The sequence below is a fragment of the Penicillium canariense genome (assembly GCF_028826845.1).
Source record: "Penicillium canariense strain IBT 26290 chromosome Unknown utg000001l_segment0_segment0, whole genome shotgun sequence".
NCBI lineage: Eukaryota > Fungi > Ascomycota > Eurotiomycetes > Eurotiales > Aspergillaceae > Penicillium > Penicillium canariense.
In genome coordinates, this window is record NW_026622728.1 from 8,838,830 (window position 1) to 8,857,886 (window position 19,057).

General features: G+C 52.8%; 9 protein-coding genes across 9 annotated transcripts; 6 read left to right on the forward strand and 3 right to left on the reverse strand.

Annotated features, from left to right (window-relative positions):
- Window positions 1–20: 20 nt before the first annotated feature.
- Window positions 21–2,158, forward strand: N7482_003066 (uncharacterized protein; the record flags this gene model as incomplete). The annotated part of the gene is made up of 3 exons (XM_056685191.1): window positions 21–513; window positions 591–726; window positions 787–2,158. Coding segments are annotated over 3 exons (2,001 nt in total), but the record flags the coding sequence as incomplete, so codon positions are not given.
- A 2,041-nt stretch (window positions 2,159–4,199) lies between these two features.
- On the forward strand, window positions 4,200–5,836 carry N7482_003067 (DUF1996 domain-containing protein; the record flags this gene model as incomplete). Its single annotated transcript, XM_056685192.1, has 3 exons — window positions 4,200–4,374; window positions 4,430–4,586; window positions 4,648–5,836. 3 exons carry the CDS (start codon window positions 4,200–4,202, stop codon window positions 5,834–5,836), a joined length of 1,521 nt encoding a protein of 506 aa, XP_056548798.1.
- A 1,292-nt stretch (window positions 5,837–7,128) lies between these two features.
- Window positions 7,129–7,862, forward strand: N7482_003068 (uncharacterized protein; the record flags this gene model as incomplete). Its single annotated transcript, XM_056685193.1, has 2 exons — window positions 7,129–7,546; window positions 7,597–7,862. The coding sequence occupies 2 exons, from the start codon at window positions 7,129–7,131 to the stop codon at window positions 7,860–7,862; spliced, it is 684 nt and encodes a 227-aa protein (XP_056548799.1).
- Window positions 7,863–8,589: 727 nt separating this feature from the next.
- N7482_003069 (uncharacterized protein) lies at window positions 8,590–9,764 on the forward strand (the record flags this gene model as incomplete). Its single annotated transcript, XM_056685194.1, has 3 exons — window positions 8,590–8,701; window positions 8,758–8,912; window positions 8,982–9,764. The coding sequence occupies 3 exons, from the start codon at window positions 8,590–8,592 to the stop codon at window positions 9,762–9,764; spliced, it is 1,050 nt and encodes a 349-aa protein (XP_056548800.1).
- Window positions 9,765–9,818: 54 nt separating this feature from the next.
- Window positions 9,819–10,944, reverse strand: N7482_003070 (isopenicillin N synthase family dioxygenase; the record flags this gene model as incomplete). The annotated part of the gene is made up of 2 exons (XM_056685195.1): window positions 9,819–10,514; window positions 10,567–10,944. 2 exons carry the CDS (start codon window positions 10,942–10,944, stop codon window positions 9,819–9,821), a joined length of 1,074 nt encoding a protein of 357 aa, XP_056548801.1.
- A 290-nt stretch (window positions 10,945–11,234) lies between these two features.
- On the reverse strand, window positions 11,235–12,189 carry N7482_003071 (SDR family oxidoreductase; the record flags this gene model as incomplete). Its single annotated transcript, XM_056685196.1, has 4 exons — window positions 11,235–11,501; window positions 11,555–11,758; window positions 11,824–12,071; window positions 12,141–12,189. The coding sequence occupies 4 exons, from the start codon at window positions 12,187–12,189 to the stop codon at window positions 11,235–11,237; spliced, it is 768 nt and encodes a 255-aa protein (XP_056548802.1).
- Window positions 12,190–12,979: 790 nt separating this feature from the next.
- On the forward strand, window positions 12,980–14,818 carry N7482_003072 (uncharacterized protein; the record flags this gene model as incomplete). Its single annotated transcript, XM_056685197.1, has 1 exon — window positions 12,980–14,818. One exon carries the CDS (start codon window positions 12,980–12,982, stop codon window positions 14,816–14,818), a length of 1,839 nt encoding a protein of 612 aa, XP_056548803.1.
- A 293-nt stretch (window positions 14,819–15,111) lies between these two features.
- On the reverse strand, window positions 15,112–15,772 carry N7482_003073 (PaaI family thioesterase; the record flags this gene model as incomplete). Its single annotated transcript, XM_056685198.1, has 2 exons — window positions 15,112–15,141; window positions 15,200–15,772. The coding sequence occupies 2 exons, from the start codon at window positions 15,770–15,772 to the stop codon at window positions 15,112–15,114; spliced, it is 603 nt and encodes a 200-aa protein (XP_056548804.1).
- Window positions 15,773–17,143: 1,371 nt separating this feature from the next.
- Window positions 17,144–18,973, forward strand: N7482_003074 (Zn(II)2Cys6 transcription factor; the record flags this gene model as incomplete). Its single annotated transcript, XM_056685199.1, has 2 exons — window positions 17,144–17,995; window positions 18,053–18,973. The coding sequence occupies 2 exons, from the start codon at window positions 17,144–17,146 to the stop codon at window positions 18,971–18,973; spliced, it is 1,773 nt and encodes a 590-aa protein (XP_056548805.1).
- Window positions 18,974–19,057: the final 84 nt, after the last annotated feature.

Genomic DNA, 19,057 nt, shown 5'->3' on the forward strand with positions numbered 1-19,057 from the left:
ATCCGCGAGAGTAAACAGACTGTGGTGGCGGGTGGAGCAGCGCCAAGCCCGATCGGCCGCCCTTCCTTGCCGACCTCGTCCTCTTCATCCACAGGCCCAGCTCAGTCTCACTGCGGACGCGCCCACTCCCCTCACACCGCGCCTCAATGCCCGCAAAACTGCGCAATGCGCTCTCCCGGAGCCTGTTGCGCCCGTCGAGCAGCGCAGGCGTCTTCTACTGCCCATCTTGCGCAACCTGGCGCCGAGCGCTCTCAGCGCGTGCTAGCGGTATTGACCATAACGAGACTGCGCGCCGGAACAGCCGCCTCCTAGATACTGCGCCAACTAGGGCTATCCGCCCATTTACCACTTCGCCGGCAATTTCAGCGGGCAAAACGGTTCCCCCGCGATTCAAAGAGCTGTATGATGCCTTGAATGGAATCAAGGATGCAGCTATCGAGCAGGTCAGCGTTAGTCGTTTGTCGCTTGCGCTGCGTGGGTTAGAGTCGGAGGAGCCTCTAATCCGGGTTGCTGGTGAGTGTCAATGAATTTCATTTGCTGCTTAATTTCTCCCTTGAATCAACCCGCTGACTATCGCATGTGTGGGTTAGTGCTCGGGTTAGACAACACAGAGGCGGCACGCAAGTTAGTTCGGTTGCTTCTCGCTGACCCCCTTGGGCCGCGTGAGAACTGGGAGGATATTTTGGAGAGTTCCGATTCTGGTCCCTCACAGGGACTGTTGATTCGGTATGCCCAAGCGTCTTTTTGGGATTTATGCAGTAGCTAATGATCCGTTCTATGCTATAGGTACGGCGAGGTGTCCGAATCTGTTCCAAACGACCTCCTACCTACCATCTCCATTCGTTCGCCCATCCTACAAAAGGGCAACCTCGAAATCCTGATCAGCTCTATTGGCTCCGAGCCGGATACATCTGGTGCCGCGCTCTCCGCCGAGTCATTCCTCGTGCCCAATGTCACCATCCAAACATCACACTCCGGGCGGCAGAATGTTGTTCGATACCCCGTCCATCGGAGCATCCTGTGCGGCGTTGGAGTGGACGGCCTGCTTGCTTTCAGTACCTTGATTGGTCGGTCAAATCTTCAAAACGAGGTGGCATCCGTCCGTGGTGCCATTGAGCTTTCTGTGACGGATCAGAATCGCAAAAGCGATCGCCTGTCCTTTGTTGATATTGAGCGCGCGACGACGGCCTTGAACATGATTCGGGAGTCTGTACAAAACGCCTCTGCATACGAGCGTGGATGGAACGGTAGCGGTGTGCAGCCTGTAATCGATTGGCTTGCTTCGACTTCCCAAGCAGTGAAGGAAGACGCTTTGAACCCGGTTCTAGCTCCGCTCATTGAATCACTGCTGGATGCAGCTGATAAAGGCGTTGTTATTCGGGACGCCAAGGCCATCCAGGACCAAACAGCTGGCGTAACCCCTCAGGAAGTCCGCAACCAGCTCGAAAGCGGAGTCAGCACATGGGCCGAGCAAGCACACTCAGAGCTCCGCAGCTCTTTAGAAGCAGGCTTCGCTAGTCCACGGTGGCGTGGGCTGGCATGGTGGAAGTTGTTCTGGCGCGTCGACGACGTGAGCATGATCACGTCCGAGATTCTGGAGAAACAGTTCCTCCGCCACGCAGAGCGGCAAGTCATCTGGATTTCCGGCAAGTACCAGCAAGCTGGCTTGCTGGAAGAGGCTACTTCTTTTCCCGCACCGGAGTCCTCCTCGGACATGACCCCTGCCAATTCGACTCCGCCCCCTTGGCCAACCCAGATCCCCGACACGCGCACCAAACTGCTCACAACAACCGTTCCCTCACTCCAAGCCCTCGCCCAGAGCCTTGTGCTCTTCAGCGTTTCCACCACCACCCTGGCCTCCGCTCTCTCCGCTCTCACATATGTCTCCATGCCGTCCGCCTCGGTCTATGAATCATGTACCCTAGCTGCTATCGGCCTCATCTACTCGCTGCGCCGCCAGCAGAAGAAATGGGACGTCGCACGCGAGTTCTGGGAGGAAGAGGTCCGCGATGAGGGCCGCATCTCGCTGCTTGAAACGGAGGCGCTCCTGCGTAAGATTGTGCGCGAGGGTGGTAAGGATGTCGAACAGCTATCTGACCACCGGACGCGTGAAATGATTACCCGCGCCCGGAGCGCCCTGGCGAATGTACGGGCTTGATTAACTTCTCGTGGGGTCCTCGTCTGGTCTCGAACTATGTATATTTATCTGTGATTTTAGAATAGATGTCGCTTGAGATGTACAATCTACTCTGCTATGTGACATGACTCAGATTGTAGTTGCCCGTGGGATTCTATGATTGTCGACACAAATGCTAACTAGGTAGGTGGAACTGCCGCAATGGAGAACAAGCTTTGTTATCTCACACCATCGCTGTTTCACTTTTGCCGGAAGGTGCCCGTGCCTGATGCGTGATGTTCTGAAGCATGAGCGGCCCCCGCAAGGCATGAAGACGATATACCCAGCGATCGAGTCAGCATTTTGCCGCATGATAAACCAATGGCCCTCTGGTGTCCTTGGAGGCAGGCTTACTAGATGTACCTGTTGGATGGGGATGCCTACCTATATCTGCCTCCGGGAAGTGGATGTATATCCTTAACCGAGATTGTACTTTGTAGTAGCGAGGATATTTCGACCAGCCAAACCGAGGCATTTCCAAAAAAAAAAAAAAAGATCACCAATTTCCGAAATACGACGATTGGTTTTTGGCACTATCGTAAGTGATAGACCGTTTCATTCTCCTTTCTTGAGACGCTCAAACAAAACCCCCGTTAATCTATTGGCGGTTTCATGATGCGCCCGGCCACCCAATCCGCGCGTGCAGCGTGGGGGCGTCCGAGACGGTGGAGGTACGACTAGCAGATTAGCCCTGCAATAGGCCGTTCGTTTCAACGATCTCACCAGCCAGCACAAACGGTGCAACTATCACTCTTCCTTGAAGTCAACGCACTGGCCCCGGTCCTGTAGTCCCGTTAGGAAGCCCACTCTGAGTGCCCGCTTTCCCCCTGGTGTCCACGCTTCAGTGCGAGGACTTCCACTTCCCCTGGGGAGCTCTTCTGCCTTACTATTTGCACGTTTCGTCCCGCTGGCCGCACCGCGAGATCCCGCCGGATCGTCACCAGGGTGGGCTGCTCATTTCCATCTACGGAAACACTGCTCAGATGAATCCAATCGTTATCGGCATGGGCCCGGTCCGCAGCCAATACTCTGCTAGAGCGGGCGTGGAGGGGCGTAGGGGCGTAATATCTGATTACCAAGGGATTGGCCAAGTCATTTTAATCATTCTATCCTCCAAGGAGCTGTGCAATGAAGGACGGGACTGGGTTGGCGTCGTTTCGTGGTGTCTTGGGGGCTCGCTTGAATCCTAGAGTACTTGAATCCCTTATTTTGCCTGCCCTTGGTTTGGTTTTTTTTCTGGCTTTGCTGTTGACCTTTTGGTGCCGTCACATTCCCTTCTTTAGCCCTATCCCAGGATATACTGTCGTTCGTTTCATGCCCCCCAAGGGTTTTTGGTCTCTCCTTTCTTCTTCGAAGTCTATCCTATTTCGCTCCTTCAAGGCTGAGCCTGGCGCTTATTTCTTTGAAAACGGAGGTATGCTTCTTCTGGAACTATATGGAGTGGGAATATCATCTTATCTGAGCCACCTCCTGCATAGATCCGACAAGGGCTACTGTCTGCCACCCATCGGGCTCGGTGCTTATTTGTTTGCGTCATAGAGAACGCATTGGAGGATTAAACGGTAAGTCGCATGCCGCAATGACTTTATTTCGCAATTCCCCCATCCCCTCCCTGGTTCGTCCTGTGTTAGGACTATCAGTCCCGATGCAAGGGGATCATTCCATCCCCCCAAGGGAGTCCGGTTCGATCTCCCCTCTAATAATATCCTTGAGCCTTTGAGATGACGATTGGCCGCCCGGAATCCCCTCTTGCGACATTGTCGGCCTGTCCGCAGATCCTGCTTCCTTCAAAACCCACGCGTGGCGCCACCAGTTCGACGGATATTCTGCATAGCACTAACCACCTCGCTGTAGAGACGACACCCATTTCGCTTCCTTTCTCGATCGCGCTCGCCGCGCCAGCGCGTCTGACCGGTTGATTCGGTCCTCCTGGCGAGTTTCGGGCAGTCCTTTGTTATTGCAAGTCGTCATTCGTTCGATCGAATTCCCTGGCCTCGGACATAGCTCGATTACTATCGCCGCAATGCGCGACTTTCGCTTGACAGCGGCCTTGGCCGCTTACTCCACTCTGTTTCCAGCCTTTACTACTGCATTCTGGCGTCTCCCCTGCCGTGGGCGAACTGGTGTCGCCCGGTTGGACCCTATTGTCGACCCCGGAGAGATCTCTAGCCATGTGCATTCGATCCATGGGGGAGGAAGTAAAGCTTATCGGACTCCATCTTGCTCAAGCTGGTCGCTGACTCCTATATGCAGACTTCGGCATGAGCTCGGACATGCAGACTCTGCGCGAGTCTAGCTGCACGTCCTGCGCAGTGACGCAGGACTTGTCTGCGTATTGGACGCCTGCGCTATATTTCATGCACACTAATGGCAGTGCCGAATTAGTCGAAGAGGTCGGAGGCATGCTTGCGTATGTCCCCTGGAGCCTATTTGTGGTCATGATATCGCGCTTACATTGGTTCAACCTTCAGCTACTATCTCTTGTATGGGGAGGATATTACCGCATTCCCTAGTGGCTTCCGGATGCTGGCTGGAAACCCTCTCCAGCGGAATTTCACCTGGCCAGTCCCCGATCCTCCCAAGTCCTCCTGGTCTGGTGTTCAGGTCTCCCAGGAGGCCCTGCGCCAGAAGGCCCTGGGCTTCAACTGCCTCAACTACGCCGGGGCCGCAGAAGCCTCCCTATATCGCCACTTCATGCCTAACAAGACCTTCCTCGATGAGAACTGCCCGGATGGCCTCCGTCTGGAGCTGATGTTCCCTTCATGCTGGAATGGTAAAGATGTCGACTCAGAGGACCACAAGTCCCACGTCGCATACCCCGACCTGGTCATGACGGGGACTTGCCCTGAGGGATATGAGACTCAACTGGTCTCCCTTTTCTACGAGACTATTTGGAATACCTATGCCTTCAAGGATGTGGATGGTTACTTCACGTTGGCCAATGGAGATCCCACTGGATATGGGTACCATGGCGATTTCATGTACGGCTGGGAGGATGGCGTGCTGCAAGCGGCCGTTGACACTTGCACCAGTGCTTCAGGCGAGGTCGGCGACTGTGAGGTCTTCGACATTCAAAGCGAGACTGAGCAGCGCCAGTGTTGGTTTGACTTGCCGTCGGAGCTTCAGAACGAGGATGTCCAGATGCATGCTGATGGTCTGCCTGGTGATATGCTGATTGAGTGGGGACCGGCATATGCTACCATGGACAAGGGCTCTGCAACCACCTCTTCTTCGTCTTCAGCCTTCCTCAGCCTTCCAACTACCTCTATCAGCTTTTCGGTCAACGCTGGAAAACTGCTTGGCCAGGCTGACGCCCTTAACACCGCTGAAGCGGCCACTACCACATCGACCTCCACACCAACCCCTACTCCCACCACGTCTCTTCAAACCGACCACTTTACGGAGGAAATCGTCTATGTGAAACAGGATGTCATCGTCATGCTTGGTGAAGGTGGAGTCCCATACACTACTAGCACCGGCACTCGACGCACGGTGTCCACAACAACGACCACCGCCACGCAGACTTCCACTGTCGTGTCCTACGTTGAGAAGAGGGACAGTGTCCCGGTGGAACTTGAAAAGCGGGACCCCGTGGCTGAGCATGCAATCAGACATGCTCATAACCACCATCGTCACATGCACAAGAGGCATGGACACTAACGGCATGTATACCTGGCTGTGACGGCGATAGTCTATGTGCGCTTGCAGGTTCATCAACCGGGGATGATGGACTATGGCTCGGTCCCTTCTTTTTTCGTGTACATGATTTTCTCCTGAATATATTGGATGTTCACCCGTTCGGGGGTGGTGAATTTATGGCGACGATATTATCATTCTTGTCAAGAATTCGAATCTGTCCTGGGCATCAGCATTGATGGGGTTCCGACCGTCTGACTCTGTCCGTGTAAATAAGCTATATGTCATACTCGGCTGTACACAAGTATTCTCCGAGGAAATAGAGTGACGTGGGAGTGATCAGTGGGTTCGTTGGACGGCAGGATGCTGTCTCAAACAATTTTTTTGATACCTGGGGCCGGGATTGCAGCTTGGCCGACTGAGACAATATCGGTTCCATGCCGACCATCTCAGACGCTGACTTCGGTCTCAAGGATAAACAGCGTGAATAGGGCTTTCGTATCCACCGCTGTGTGACCGTAGAGCGGGACAAATGAAACATGGAGAAGACTATCATGTCGTGCGATAGTCTCAATAGTCAAACTTATGGCAGGGGACATCACTTGCCCTCTCTCCAGCAATTTGGAATGAAAATATTATGATATTAATTGGTATCTGTTTATTAATAGGTGCTATGTCCGGTCACTCCTTCCATCCCGATGTGGTAGAGCAACTGGTCAGAGGAGACGTACAAGGAACGTGCTCAGAGCTTTCCCACCGCCTTCTCTGGCGTTTGGTGGAGGCTGCTCGCGGACTGGCATGGCTGGCTGTGCAATTGGTCTCAACCAATGCCGTAATTCCTGGACCTCTCATCCATCCAACTGTCACATCGTACGCAGGGGGATCGTGGAACGAGCCGAGCACTGCTCCCCCTGCTCCCCTTGCAGAAACCGCTATTTTCTATTGAACCTAGTTTGGAAGCTTCTCATCAAGTACACGTCTAGTTCCCGCTCTCGAGTATATTCAAATGTGTATAGCGAACGGTCATGGTAGGGTCCAGATTTCCCCCATCTAGCCTCCCCTGGAGGGGTTGCAAGCTGGCATTGTAACCAGGTGGTGTGGGCTGGTTCCCCTTAGATCTGTATGTCTGGGAGCCAGAGCTACCGTTCCCACGAATATTCTACACGGGGCGTAGTGCTTGACCGTTTACTATGAATCCTATGGCCTGTGGCGAGGGCATATAAGAGCCGATGAGCTCCGTTGAAGTGGCAGGATAGTCCAGCAGCCGCTGCAGTGCATCTAGTTTGGATCTGGACTTGCACGTCTCTGTTCCCACCATGGACAATCTTTCTCCAATGATGATCATCCTGCTTGCTTTCTCTCTCGCCACGGCTTCCCCCCACGAGACCGCGGTCGACAGGCCAGCGCCGCTCACCACGGTTGTCACGGCCGAATCACCACGCATCACTGAGGAAGGAACCCTTCGCTGCTCTGGCGGGGCGACGGTCTTGCATACGACCGACTGCACAATGGGGACATCGGTCTCCTTTTGCTATAAGCCTCCACCTCCGCTCCACTGTGACGAGGGATACTTCCCTTCCGTCTGGCATCCCGATCATTGTATGGAGGAATCCACGTGCTTTCCCACCGATGCAGAATGGATCACAAGAGGATGTTCCAATGGCGCATATCCATATTCGACCAAGACTGTCTATGATGGCACGCTGGCAGGGGGGCATCACACCGTGATAAGCTGTAAGCCAATGGTCGATTGACTTCAGACCTGGGTATTCACTTTGTGTTAGCCATCTCGTGCGCCTGTCCACCCGATCAATGGTACAGTATTTCGATGCGCGAGGGAGCTTCTCGCTTCGAGACATACTGCATGCCCTCCCGCTCCTGTCCACCGGGGATGACCACATCGATCAGTACCAATGACTACTGTGCCACGGCATCAGCAGCGATTTGTTCCCATGTTCCTGCTCAGGCAGACCATTGTGAATGTGAGGGTAAATATTCCACTCCAGTGTACGCGGAGGGGCCAAGTGCCACGGCGACTGGATGCGGATAAATAGTCGCGAGCGTGGACAAAGTGGCGAGTGGGTACCTTTTGATTGATTGCCACCCTTCCTCCTGGCTGCTATTGGGTTTTGGGTTTTGGGTTTTGGCGGGGAGATGGTCGTCGTTGGGGACGTCCCGATTGATCACAGCGTAAACATTAGCCCCGTAATTTTTAATGAGATACTGGATCTATGAAGATGAAATTGACGCCCGTACAAAGTTCCTTGCAAAGGAGTCATGGCATAGCTCCCATCTGGCAGATGATGCCCCTAGCTCCAACGAGATCGGTCAATTTACCAAAATGAATGCAATGTATAGAACATCGCTCATGATAATGAGTGGGCCTGTCCCAGTGACGCTTGATAAGGTGCGGTGCTTCGGGACTGTGGATCTATGTCTATCTGTCTATCACCGTCTATCGTCTTAGTCAACAGGTTCCATCCGCTTCGATGTCACGTCCCAATTAGCCGAAAACCCCCACGCCCCGTAATTAAGCATTTGTCGTCCCAATGGGGAATTGGACCTTCCCGAATGGAACTGTAGGCGTGTCGACCTCGGTCTGTGCCAATGTCCCAGGACCCCACATCGGCTCGGGGGCAGCAGTTCCAGCTCCACCTAATTCTTTGATTTCCCCCTCACATTGCACCATTCCCTGCAGGACCAACTCTGTTGCTTCTCTCTACCCTCCCCTCTGCTCTCCTTTTCTCTCCCATTCAATTCCAGCCAATCCTGCAAAAATGTCCGAGGCTCTTCCTGAAATGCAGTACCGCCATCTTGGCCGCACGGGTCTGAAGGTGTCCGTCATCTCGCTGGGGAGCTGGCTCACCTACGGCGGTCATGTCGGAAATGGTACGTACCATTGGTTCCCCCCAATACGGACAAAAGTAGTGCTAATCCCTCATTAGAAACTGCTTTCGACTGTGTGAAGGCTGCATATGATGCTGGCGTGAACTTTTTCGACACGGCTGAGGTGTACTCCGACGGGCAATCGGAGATTGTGCTCGGCGAGGCCATCAAAAAGTTTGGTTGGAAGCAGAATGACTTGGTGATTTCCACCAAGGTGAGCAGAAACCCTCCGGGTGGACTACGACTATCATGGCATGTGCCTGTAATTGACGCCTTGGATTAGATCTACTGGGGCAAAGCCAACAGCGCCAACCCAGGCAGGCCTCTCAATAACAACGGCCTCTCAAGAAAGCACGTCATTGAGGGCATGAACCTGTCCCTCCAGCGCCTGGATCTGCCCTATGTGGACATTGTCTACGCGCACCGCCCAGATCGGGATACCCCGATGGAGGAGATCGTGCGCGGCTTCAACTATCTGATCAACACGGGCAAGGCGTTCTACTGGGGTACATCGGAGTGGTCCGCCAGCGAAATCGCGGATGCCTGGCGTATCGCGGATCGACTGGGTCTCGTCGGCCCAGTCGTAGAACAGCCACAGTATAATCTACTCGTGCGCGAGCGCGTGGAGAAGGAATATCGCTGGCTGTATGAGGCGCATGGGCTGGGTCTGACGGTGTGGTCTCCTCTCAAGGGTGGGGTCTTGACGGGAAAGTACAATGATACTGCTGCCCCGCCGGCGGGATCGCGCCTGGCCGAGTCTGAGGATGGGTATGTGAAGGGTCTGCGCAAGACGGTGGGTGACGATACCTGGACACAACAGTTGAAGCAGGTTGCTGCGTTGAAGCCCATTGCCGAGGAGCTCGGCGTCACCACGGCGCAGCTGTCCTTGGCGTGGATTTTGAAGAACCCCCATATCTCGTCCATGATCACGGGCGCATCACGGCCCGAGCAGGTGCGCGAGAACGTGCGCGCGCTGGCCGTGGTAGACAAGTTGACCGATGCAATTATCGAAAAGATTGAGGCTGCCATCGGCAATCAGCCTGTTGAGGAGGTGAGGAGATTCTAGTTTGGTATTCCGGGCTGAGTTTGGTATACACTAGAATGAACACTCATTTCAAGCTCACACATCATCATTCACATACTGATCCAAGACCTCCGCGTAGAATTTGTGACCCACATCCTGGTGACTCCGAATCTTCGTTCGTAACTGTGACTCTCCCCAGGTATCATACTTTCCGCGTAAAAATGCCGAATCGATATGTGCCCCCGCATCCAGCGCCGGGGAGGTGCTCTCGGCAATAAAATACTCCTGGAGGGTCTCCCATGCCTCCTCTTTGGTGAGATTTCTGCGGACCCCTTGAAAAAAAGGTACACTATATCTCTCCAGAGGTCCAGAGAGAACGCGATGAGTGGTTGCTTTGCAAACCCCATGGGTGACAACTTCAAAGGCCTGCCCAATATTCACCACGAATGTGTTTTGCAGGACCGGAACATGGATCCATTCGCCGTTCTTATTGAGTGCTTGCAGACCCTTGACGTGGGGTGGAGACGCTTGCAAGAGGAACGTCCACCAGCCCGAGGAATCCTTGTGGGGGCCCACTCCCTGTCCAACGGGGTCGATGGATTCCGACGCCGGATAATGCACCAGTTTCAGGCGATGCTGGTCGGAAAGAAACGAAAACAGCTTGTCGGTGGGAATCTCGAGGGCTTCGGCAACGAGCTGGAGGAATCGTTCGCCGAGTTGAGTCATCTCCTCGATGTATCTTCCCACCACCGAGCGAATCACCGAACGAATCACCGGATCGTGAGATGGCCACTGCAGGCATCTGTTACGGGTATTCGATAAGTTGCTCACATATCCTGCTCACCTGATTAGGTCCTTTCAACCGTTCATACAAAGGCTTGTCCGCATCCCAGGTATTGGGCAACTCGGTTGCAAATTCAAACTGTTCTCGCTTATCCTCCACTCCTGCAGTGGTCTCCGAACCCACTTGGCTGTAGCCCAGGAAATGAGGAGAGTTGTGCAAGTTCACTTCATCCTTGCTCCTTGGATCGAGCTCGAAGAGCTGAGGGAGGAGCTGTTTGAGGTCCGAGATAGCCTCTTGTGATACGTCATGATTGGACACATACAGAAACCCGACACGAGTCAGAGCATGGTGAAGCTGCTGTAGAAGGATGGGCCGCGTGGCAGGGGACTTGGCGAGAGCCAGGTCGATAACCGGAATAGACTGAAAATCGGATGCCATTATTCTCGCCACAATGAATGGAAGGTTCGGTCTCTATCTGTTCCTCCTATTCCTCCTTGTGCAGGATGGCGTTACCCGCCCGGCCCCACGTCTGCGGGGTAAAAAGGCTCGTAACTATAGGTGGTACTCCGTACAGAAATCATTTAATAGTATATCGAAAAAGTAAATTGCAATAGGCTACACTCATTCAGACAGACACAACTCAAAAGCAGAGGTCGGACCCATGCGCATCTCGCTGTAGGCGGTTTTCTTGTCGCTTGAATCGCTTGAGTGCATCAAGAAATGCGTGCTTAGATGCATTTTCCACCATCAATAACCATCTCCGTGCCATTAATGAACCGACCCTCTTCGCTGCCGAGGTAGACGCACATGTTGGCAATGTCGTCCACCTCGGTCAGACGACCCAGCGGCACGTTTCCAATGAACTTCTCACGATTCTCGGGGGTATCTTCCATGCCGGTGAACAGGGAAAAGAGACCAGTTCCTGACAGCAGAGGGGCAACGCTGTTGACACGGATGTTGTGAGGACCATATTCGGCGGCGAGGCCCTTGGTCGCCTGAAAAGAGTAGGTCAATAAATATTCCCAAAGATATGGAGGAGCGAAAATACATTGGTGACCGCGCCCTTGGATGCATTATACCATACAAGACCCGGTCGGGGACGACTTGCACCAGTAGACGAGATGTTGATCATGGAGCCGCCTTGGCCCTGCTGGATGAACCTGGGCATCACGACTTGGGCAGCCAAAAAGATGCTTTTAACGTTGACGTTGAAGACACGCTCCCACTCCTCTTCAGTCACCTCGGCGGTAGGCTGCCACGAGGTTAGTGCCTCCTTGTTTTCGGATCACTGAAGTCGTCGAAGAGGATCAGACAAACCTTGTTCCGATAGGTAGTGCCAGCATTGTTAACCAGAATATCTAATCTTCCATACTCGGAGAAAGCCAAATCGACAATGGCTGTCCAATCTGATTTTTGGGTAACATCCATGCGCTGGAATTTCAGGTTATCAGGGTTCTGCACAGCGACCTGCTCGCCACCTTGCACATTGATGTCTGCGACAAGCACCTTGGCGCCTTCTTCACCGAATCGACGGGCGATGGCAGCGCCAAAGCCAGAGCCTCCTCCTGCAATTCAGACGATATGCGGTAAGTCCAGGAGCACTGGAAAGATCAATTACTTGGAAGATGTCTCACCGGTGACAATGGCAACCTTTCCTTGCAGTCTCTGGCCTTGGGACGACATGTTCGCAAATGAGGATATGAACCTGTTGGGGAAAAACTGAAGTTGAACTAGGAGAAAGCTAAAGCTAAAAAGAAAATGGGTGAAGAAGAGGGGCAGCTGCACGATCGGCATGAATTCCGTGGTTTTCCCCTTCCCCGCAGCGCCGAGCCCGAGAGGCGGTTACGGCTGCATGCTGCACAGGGTACCCGGGATTCTCAGCGAGTTGGAAGTAAATTTGGACCACGCAAAAGAGCGTATGGTGTCTCTAATGCTGGAGGATGTACCGCGGCTATCTTGAATGTAGCTAAGCTATGTTTGAATAAATAATGGCGTACGGAAAGGTCGCGCTGACTCATGCAACATCCCCTATTTTCTACAGTACAATACCCACTCGGTTGATCCATTGGTCTTCGCCCTACTAGGCGTAACCCTTCTTTCTGCGTTCGACATATTGTACTCCGCGTCGTAACAATGTATGCGCTAGGGCGGTAGTTAGGTGACTTTGAGAGCATCAACATTCGTAGCTTATGTCGTCTCAATAAATTTATCGGCGTTTGCTATTCCAAACAAACAACTTTCCCGAGTCCCAATAATCATACTACACTTGGCGCCACATGACTGCGCTACACAATTCCATCTCCACCGGTCATAAAAAGACTGCTTGCGCCCGACTACTTCATTGTCCCTCTTCACCGACCAAAAGACACAGCGGTGTCACTGATTCATTATTTCTCACCTCCGCCTGTTTTTTGTGTCCAATAAGCCCCGAACGCTCACCCAACATCTGCATTTGACTTGCCGGTATGCGAGGATGGGTGATGCTGCGCGCCCAAGTGACGATGAATTCACCAAAGTCCTCCAGGAGAGCCTCGTGACGTGGTCCTCCTATCTGAGTGCTGGGAGCGAAGATCACCTATTCCCCCTCCAAGCCATAGACTTGAAATCCCTCGTCTATCAGACCCCGCCTTTCCTTGGTGATGACCTTGCTTCCTCCGACGAGAAGATCTTATTCGCCTGTGAGGAGATGCAATCGACCCAGGGCAGTCTTTTAATAAACGGCCGGTCAACGTGGAGAACTTCGAAAGGGACTTGTGACCTGCAGCCGCGGATTCTGCCGAAGCAACTTCTTCTAGCAGTTGGTCGTCGATCAAGGGTGAGGTTCTCAGAAGACTCTCCCCTCTCAGACTGGCCCGGTGTTCAAGGACTCTCGGGTTATGACAAGGGAAATTATCTATCTGTCCTTTACTTCGCATGGGCCTATATCCTATCTGCTCGATGGGTTGAGTTACTTCATCGATCTGCGGACCACGAATGCCATATGGGCTACACTGTGCAGGGAGTGGGGAGTTCACCTCCACCGGATAAGCACTCCAAGGTTCTGATTGACCTTGGCGAGGATGATTGTGAGGAAGAAGTTCTCTGGTGGCGCGCCATTTTGTGTTCTGGAAATGGCTGGGATGCTACCACTAAGTACAATGGCCATATCTATTTGTCGCCATGGTCGGTGTCGATAAAGGAAGCCGGATTAACCCTGGCCACAAAGGCCGCTATGGGTGCTAAGTCAGAGCCACCATCATCGGCGACCGCTCTCAAATACCTCACTCGTTTCTGTGTGCACCATCGCTTTTACGCTCAGTGCTCGCTGGCCCTTGCTGGAGTACTCTATATCCCTTTTCTGAAGGGGAGAATAGTTTCCCTCCCGTTTCCCAAACCGGTTCCTCGGCTGGAACTAAAGGAGCATGTTGATGACTCGATTACAGATTTTCTCAACGGTCACAGCCAGTTACTTCCCAAGTATATGACCTTAAGTTCCAATCCGTGGGGTTTACGCTCTCTTCTGAACAGCACCTTCTTCAATCCAGATATTGAGTGTAACTTGGTCAGTGCCTGGTTGAACCCGGCTTTTGCGGTTCTTGATTCAATCCCCCCAAGGAAAACCTCATTAGTCGCATTACTTACAAATCGACAGCCTCGACTTGGGATTCTCTGGCTTGGTGCAGTTTTCACAGATTTGACAAAATCTATCTTGCGCGATCTACGATCAGGAATGGTGGCTCTAGATCTTCTAGCCTCTGCCTGGACTGGAACAACACAGACGTTCTTGACCTCTCAAATGGGGGACAATAATGGTGAATCAATACGCCGCGATGACGAATGCCGGCTGTTATTCATTACAGCTTGTGAAGGTCATGACAGACCTCCAATCTGGCCTTGGAAACCCTTCGGGGTCACACAAATTTGCGACACAGAGCTGTCGGTTCGACAGCATGCGCAATGTGCTCTTCATTGCCTAGAATACCAATCTTGGGAGTGGATGCTAACAAACGACCGTTTAATTCGAATTTTCAGAGAGGAAAGTAGTCAGCTTCCTGATAAAACATCATACTCCGCCCCTGAGAGCATATCGGCTAAGCTCAGCGATCATAACTATGATTTCCTCTCGCAAACCTTTTCCGAAATAGCCACACGTGGGATATTCGGATGGTTAAGGTCGACAGGGTACCCTCGCAGCGAAAGACCCATATACCAGCATTCTTGGTTTGATTTAGGTACTGACGAACAAGAGCCTAATAATGCAGAATCAGACGTGGAAATACACTGGGGTCCAAAGAAGAGGCACGTCGAGAGCTGGCTTGACGGTATCGAATAGCGCTCTTGAGTCTGGTCAGGCCGTGAGGTCAATGTATTCAAGAAAACCCTCCGGGCCGCCGGCTGGGTGGTCGTGACATTTGAAACAGATAGCATATACTCTTAAATTGCTGTGATTGCCAGTTTAACAGATTATCTATCTCCTACAATATTTTGCGTCCTTGCATTTATAACTGTTATGCTTGTTGTCCCAATACCCACACCTCGGGTTTGAGCAAGTACCAGCTTGGCCGGAACTCGCGGTCATATCTTCACTTGTGAACGGCAGTGCGGGTAGCGGCATCCCGAATAGACTCATTTAGCTCTATACAGATCTCCCAGCGTCTGAAAAGTCACAGTTTAGTTCCATATATTGAATCTAGGGCTTTTGGTAGAAACTTACAGCAGCTTGCTTTGGCTCAATAAAAAGTGCTCTAGCCTCTGCAATCAGACTTTTCTCTTCACCGTCACCGGGAAGAGTCTCAATCCGACTATATCCCCAAGCTTTTCGACCTTCTAATTTTGTCGTTTCGGCAGACAAGACAATGTACGAATTTGCTTTCAAGAGTTGGTGGTGGTCGATGTTCAGGTTGGCAGTGACCCCCACTTTGTTGGGTAGCGCTGCAAAGCAGCACCTCGCCAGCCCCTCATCAAAAAGGGCAGCAAGAAGACCATTATGAACAGTGCCCGGATAGCCACATATATCATCACCAAGGTGCATGATCATCACCATGCTCTTTCCATTTTCCTTGCTGAATACATATGGCGCCACGGAGATCTTTCGCGGACCTGCCAGGGCTCCTGTCATAAAATTGTGGGCGCGAAAGCTCTCGGCGACCTTCAAGTGCGGTCGCGATTCGGTATAGCCTGGAGTACTTCGCAAATGAATCGCGACTGGATGTTCATGTATCAATTTATCAATTGGATTTGCCAATGCGGCTGCCTCTTCAAAGGCTTCGGAGGCAATCGACCCCATTCTGACGTTTGTCTTGGGGAGAGGGTAACCAAGTATTATGTTTAAAGCAGCAAAATGCGCCTGGACTATCTAATGTCCTTATAGTTAGTAGCGCTGGATAACTTGGGTAAATATAAATTACTCATTTATAAGCCTGCAGCTGAGGTTCCGGGTTGTTTACCTCGGGAATCGATCAAGCTTCCGTAACTCCGAAATCAGAAGATAGAAGATTGCCGGATTAGAAGTCGATAAAATTCATTTTTGATTCCAGTCATAGATGCCAGAAGTATCTTATATAGAACATGACGACCTGTAATATGAAGGATTACTTTGTTTATCCTGTATTGGAGAGGCAGCCTCCCCATGAAAAGGGCCGTTTACCGCTTAAACAACAATTTGCATAGATCGTGCACCATCTGAAAGTTGACCCTTCTAATCTCGGACACTATGCTGCTACTGAAGCTCCTCTTTCGGTGACATCTGCACTAGCTCTTCGACCTCCTTAATCGGCCGTAGATCCCATTGCCCAGGATCACCCATCCCGGCCATATGCATGGACATGTAAGCTCCGGCACCCCGGGAAACTTTGCTGAACACGGGGGCCAAACAACCTTGTTTTGTCGCCCTCACATTTGAACGCACGTTTGATCTTTGCCAGCGTGACCATGGGGTCTAGCATGCCGCTCAAACGATGCATTGCAGAGATGGTCAATTCATGATCGGAAGGAAGATATGCGCAGATCTCAGAAAACCTTAATTCCTCCGTTAATTAAGCCTGCATGAATTGGAGACTAGCTTGCATCTGAAGCCATCTTCCCAAATCCCAACCCTGGTCAAGGTCAAACATGGGGTGATGCAAATTGGCCGATCACATTCCTTGTCCTTACAGCCATCATCGCCCCATGTCAGACGGGGTGCGCGCCAATGCAGATCGCCGTTTACGGCCTGTTAGCCGTCAACCAGCGAGATTCGGAAGTATACCGCCTGAAGCGCGGGCTTAAAAAAGAGTTTCCAGCCCGCGATAGCGGGAAGATAGGAGAAATGAGGAGGAAAAAGGACAAAGGCTATTCTGCATAACAGAGACTCCTTATGAAGTACCGTGGGGTCTATGCAGAGTATAGTGCGTAGTGTATCGTGGGCCCCAACGGGCATGTTATCGCAAGTACTCGCCTCTGTCGGCTACATTTCAGCCCCCTAAACACGACCCTGCAACTGCCCTCCACCAGCTCGCACTAACCCTTGGCACGAAATTCTCAGCCTCGTCGCTTTTTCATTCTTTTGCATAGTCTCCTCATCGCTACTCCTCGTTTATATTACTCTCAACCCGCCCACCATGCATTGATCTCTGCTCGTCTTCATGTCTCAAGCCCACGCCTCGCTTCCCTCCCCCCCATGGAGATTCGCACGGGCGCTCCATTGACGGCCGAAACGTCGCCCGACTCGCAGCCCCCTTCGCAGCCTCCGACACAAACGCGGCCGCCCGTGTCCGCGCCCGCACCCGCCCCGCCCCGAAAGCGCGTCCGCCGCTGGCACCATCGCGGTTTCACCGGCTGCTCGACTTGTCGCAGACGTCATGTCCGGTGCGACGAAGCCTCGCCGACCTGCAAGAACTGTACCCGACTGGGGCTCGAGTGCGATGGCACCCAGGGTCGGATGACCTTCAAAGTCTACGGGCCGTCCCAGACGCGGGAGGCGGGCACGGCCTCCAGGACGCCGAAGAAGGGGACGAGCAGCCCGGAGTCGTCGGGCGAGTCTTGCTTCACAAGCACTTTCTCTATAAAGGAGGAAAGCGAGCAAGAGGATATCTGCGAAGCGCTTGTGGTGTCGCCCACCACGCATCCCCAATCGTCGGGCCACCTTCATTTTCGCTTCCAGGAGCCAATCTTCCCAGTGGACCTCAGGTCTGCCTCGATACAATGCACTGACGAGCGTTACTTCTCCCATTTTGTCAACCAGGTTTCCACCCTCCTCATCATCTACGACACGTCCATCAACACCAACCCATACCGCAGTTATTTCCCGGGGTTTGCCCAGTCGTCTCCGTCGATGATAGGCGCGATGCAGGCGCTGGGAGCATTGCATTTAGCGAATACTTCGGTCGGCGCAGAGCGGAATCGGCATTTCCAACAGGCAATGGGGCAATATGGGCAGGTGGTGAAGATGTTCCGGGATCGGTATGCGCATCCCAATCTACAGCTTGGGATAAGGGACTTTGCGACGTGTTTGTTGCTATGTCTATTTGAGGTGCGTGTTCGTTGGGAGGCGCGTATGTGGATTTTCGATTGACCTGACTATCTGTAGATGATGGACTCGCAACACCAAAACTGGGACGTCCACCTCAAAGGCGCGCGCGAAATCTATAACCTCCTTTTCTACCCGCATGCCGGCAGTGCGGTGCGCGAAGCACAGCGGGTCGCGGAGACAAACCACCCCCTTCGATTGTTCCTCGTCTCGTTACTCTCATATCTCGACGTGGCTGGTGCATGTGCGAGATCAGGCGGCACAGTGGTGACTGGAAGCTATTGGAAGACTTTGGGAGGCGGATGGGAGTATAACCTCGGTACGCCGAGCTTGTCTACCTCACCTCTTCCAGATGACCCACGCTTGGGGGAGTTACGGCAGGCCTGGTCAAGCATGATGGAGGTCCAGGCCGCGATCAGCACTTTTGCCCTGGACAAGGAGTGGATGTCGCCGGACCACCAGGATATGGTGTACAAGAAGATCTTCCATCAACTGGTGGCCTGGCGTGCCAGCACGCCGATCAGTTTGCAGATGCTTGGCGATATGGATCTGGATGATGAGACTTTGCGACGATTCCCGTATCCCGACATGCTGGAGTATGTTGGTTGCGTCGAGGCGTACGAGAAGGCGACCTTCGTGCACCTACATCAAGTAGCTGGAGCTGGTCGACCCAACTGGATTTCAGATCGGGCGTACCTGGACATGCTCATCACTCGCATCCTTACTTTGATCCGCAAACTGTCCAAGGACGTGGGTCAGCTAGCTGTCTTGTGGCCCCTCTTCATCGCTGGTCAGGAGACCCGGGACCAAGAGGAGCAGCGCTATGTTCAGCAAACAATGCACGAGCTCAAACGATTTGGCTTCAGAAATGTCGATAAAGCCCTAGAGCTCCTCGAAGGAGTCTGGTTCAAACGACGCGCCTTTCCTGAGGGTTGGACTGAGACGCTAGATGAGATCCAATCCAACATCCTCTTGCCTTGACAGGATCGCCCGAGATCATCCTGTCTCGACACCTCCATCTTGCAACGTGAACGGTCACGCCATTGAGCATCATGCTCCATCATG